At 63.3% G+C, this 1,630-nt stretch overlaps 1 protein-coding gene across 1 annotated transcript in view; it reads left to right on the top strand.

The window, feature by feature from the left end:
* The first annotated feature begins 260 nt into the window (after positions 1 to 260).
* The window catches only part of METTL26 (methyltransferase like 26), a 4,697-nt gene continuing 3,327 nt past the window's right edge, over positions 261 to 1,630 (top strand). The window contains exon 1 of the mRNA XM_029957883.1: positions 261 to 275. Within this exon, the coding sequence (XP_029813743.1) occupies positions 261 to 275 (15 nt within the window). The remainder of the gene's footprint in view (positions 276 to 1,630) is intronic.

The following is a 1,630-nucleotide window of genomic DNA, read 5'->3' as shown; positions in this document are numbered from 1 at the left end:
GGGGGGACACGCAGGGGACACGCACGGGACACACAAGGTGGAACGCGTGGGATGTGGGGACGCACAGGGGACACGCGGGACGCATCACGGGCACGCGTGGGAGGTGCAGGGGACACAAGGGACACGTGCAGGGCACACCGGGGACACACATGGGGGACGCTGGTGGCAGACAGGGGATGTGGGGACACACAGCGGACACTCAGGGGATACCCTGGGGCCGTGTATGGGACGTGGGGACGCACAGGGGAAACACGCGAGACATGTCGGGTGTACACGTGGGGGGACATACGGGGGCTCACAGGGTGCAAGGACACACAAGGGAGACGTGCAGGACACGTTTGGGGCACATGTGGGGACATACATGGGACACATACAGGGACCTTAAGGAAAGGACACGGGATGTGGGGACACACTTGGGACATGCATAGGACATATCAGGGGCACGCGTGGGATGTGGAGGGCACACAGGAAACACATGGGGGACACACGGGGACATGCGTGGGACATGAGGACATACAGGGGACATGCGTGGGACACAGAGTACATGTGGGACATGTGGGAGACACAGGACACAGACAGGACATACAGAATGCACACCAGGGACACTGGGACGCACAGGGGTCAAAGTAGGGGAAAAGGCACAGGAGGCACGTGGGACACAAGATGGCACAGGCACGCAGGGGACACGGGAGTCACAGGGGACACAGAGAGGACCTGAACGGGGACATTCAGGAGATGGAACACGGGAGCCATGGCACACACAGGGGACACGTAGGGGTCACTCCTGAGACACAGAGGGCCCAGGCAGGGGACATCGAGGGGGCTCAGAGGCAGGGGCTGAGGTGCCACCCCCGTGGGGACAGCGCTGTGACGAGCCCAGAGCCGCACATCCCATGAGCAGTGCGGGAAGCCGGAGCGGGGGCTGCGTCCCGGCCGCCACGGTGACCTTTGGAGCTGGGAGGTCCCGCCGAGGTGTCCCCACGTGGTGGGAGGTGCAGACCCGGCACATGACCCGGAGCTGGTCCCCGGCTCCCCTCCCGGGGCTGGCTGGTGACAGCAGCCAGGGTTTGGGGAGAGGCCATGTGACAAACCCACTGGGGTCTCCTGAATGCTCCATCCCAGCTCCAGGTGCTGCAAAGCCACCCCACGAGAGTGACCTTTGCCTTTCCGCCATGTGTCCACGGTGGTGGCCAGGGAGGGAGGGGTGCAGGGAGGTGCCCCCCCAAAAAGCACAGCAGTGCCTGACCCTGGTGGGTGCCAGACACCCCTGGCTCACCCTCAGGGGTGCACCCAGCACGGTCACATCCACATGACTCCCCCAACCCTATTACCGTGCCTAAATACAACCTGACCCGTGGGGACACCACCGCTGGTTGTCACCTGCCCTGTCAGCCGGCAGGGGTTGTGCCTCAGTCTCCCCACTTGAGACCTGCCCGGGGTTTGTCAGTGCCTGTGGGCACATCTCTGAGCTTTTCTATGCTCAGAAGGGCTGAACCCCAAATCCCTGTGCTCCAGATGGATCCCTCCAGACCTCCATCACCATTGGGAGCAGTCACAGCAGGGGTGGTTCCCCACTCACCCCAATTTCCTGAGGTGTCAGAGCCTCAATTCGCTCTCGCTGGGGGGACAG

The sequence above is a fragment of the Manacus vitellinus genome, unplaced genomic scaffold, assembly GCF_001715985.3.
Source record: "Manacus vitellinus isolate BGI_N305 unplaced genomic scaffold, ASM171598v3 scaffold_12_pilon, whole genome shotgun sequence".
Classification (NCBI taxonomy): domain Eukaryota; kingdom Metazoa; phylum Chordata; class Aves; order Passeriformes; family Pipridae; genus Manacus; species Manacus vitellinus.
The sequence above is the reverse complement of the archived record's forward strand: the minus strand, read 5'-3'. Positions and strand labels throughout refer to the sequence as shown.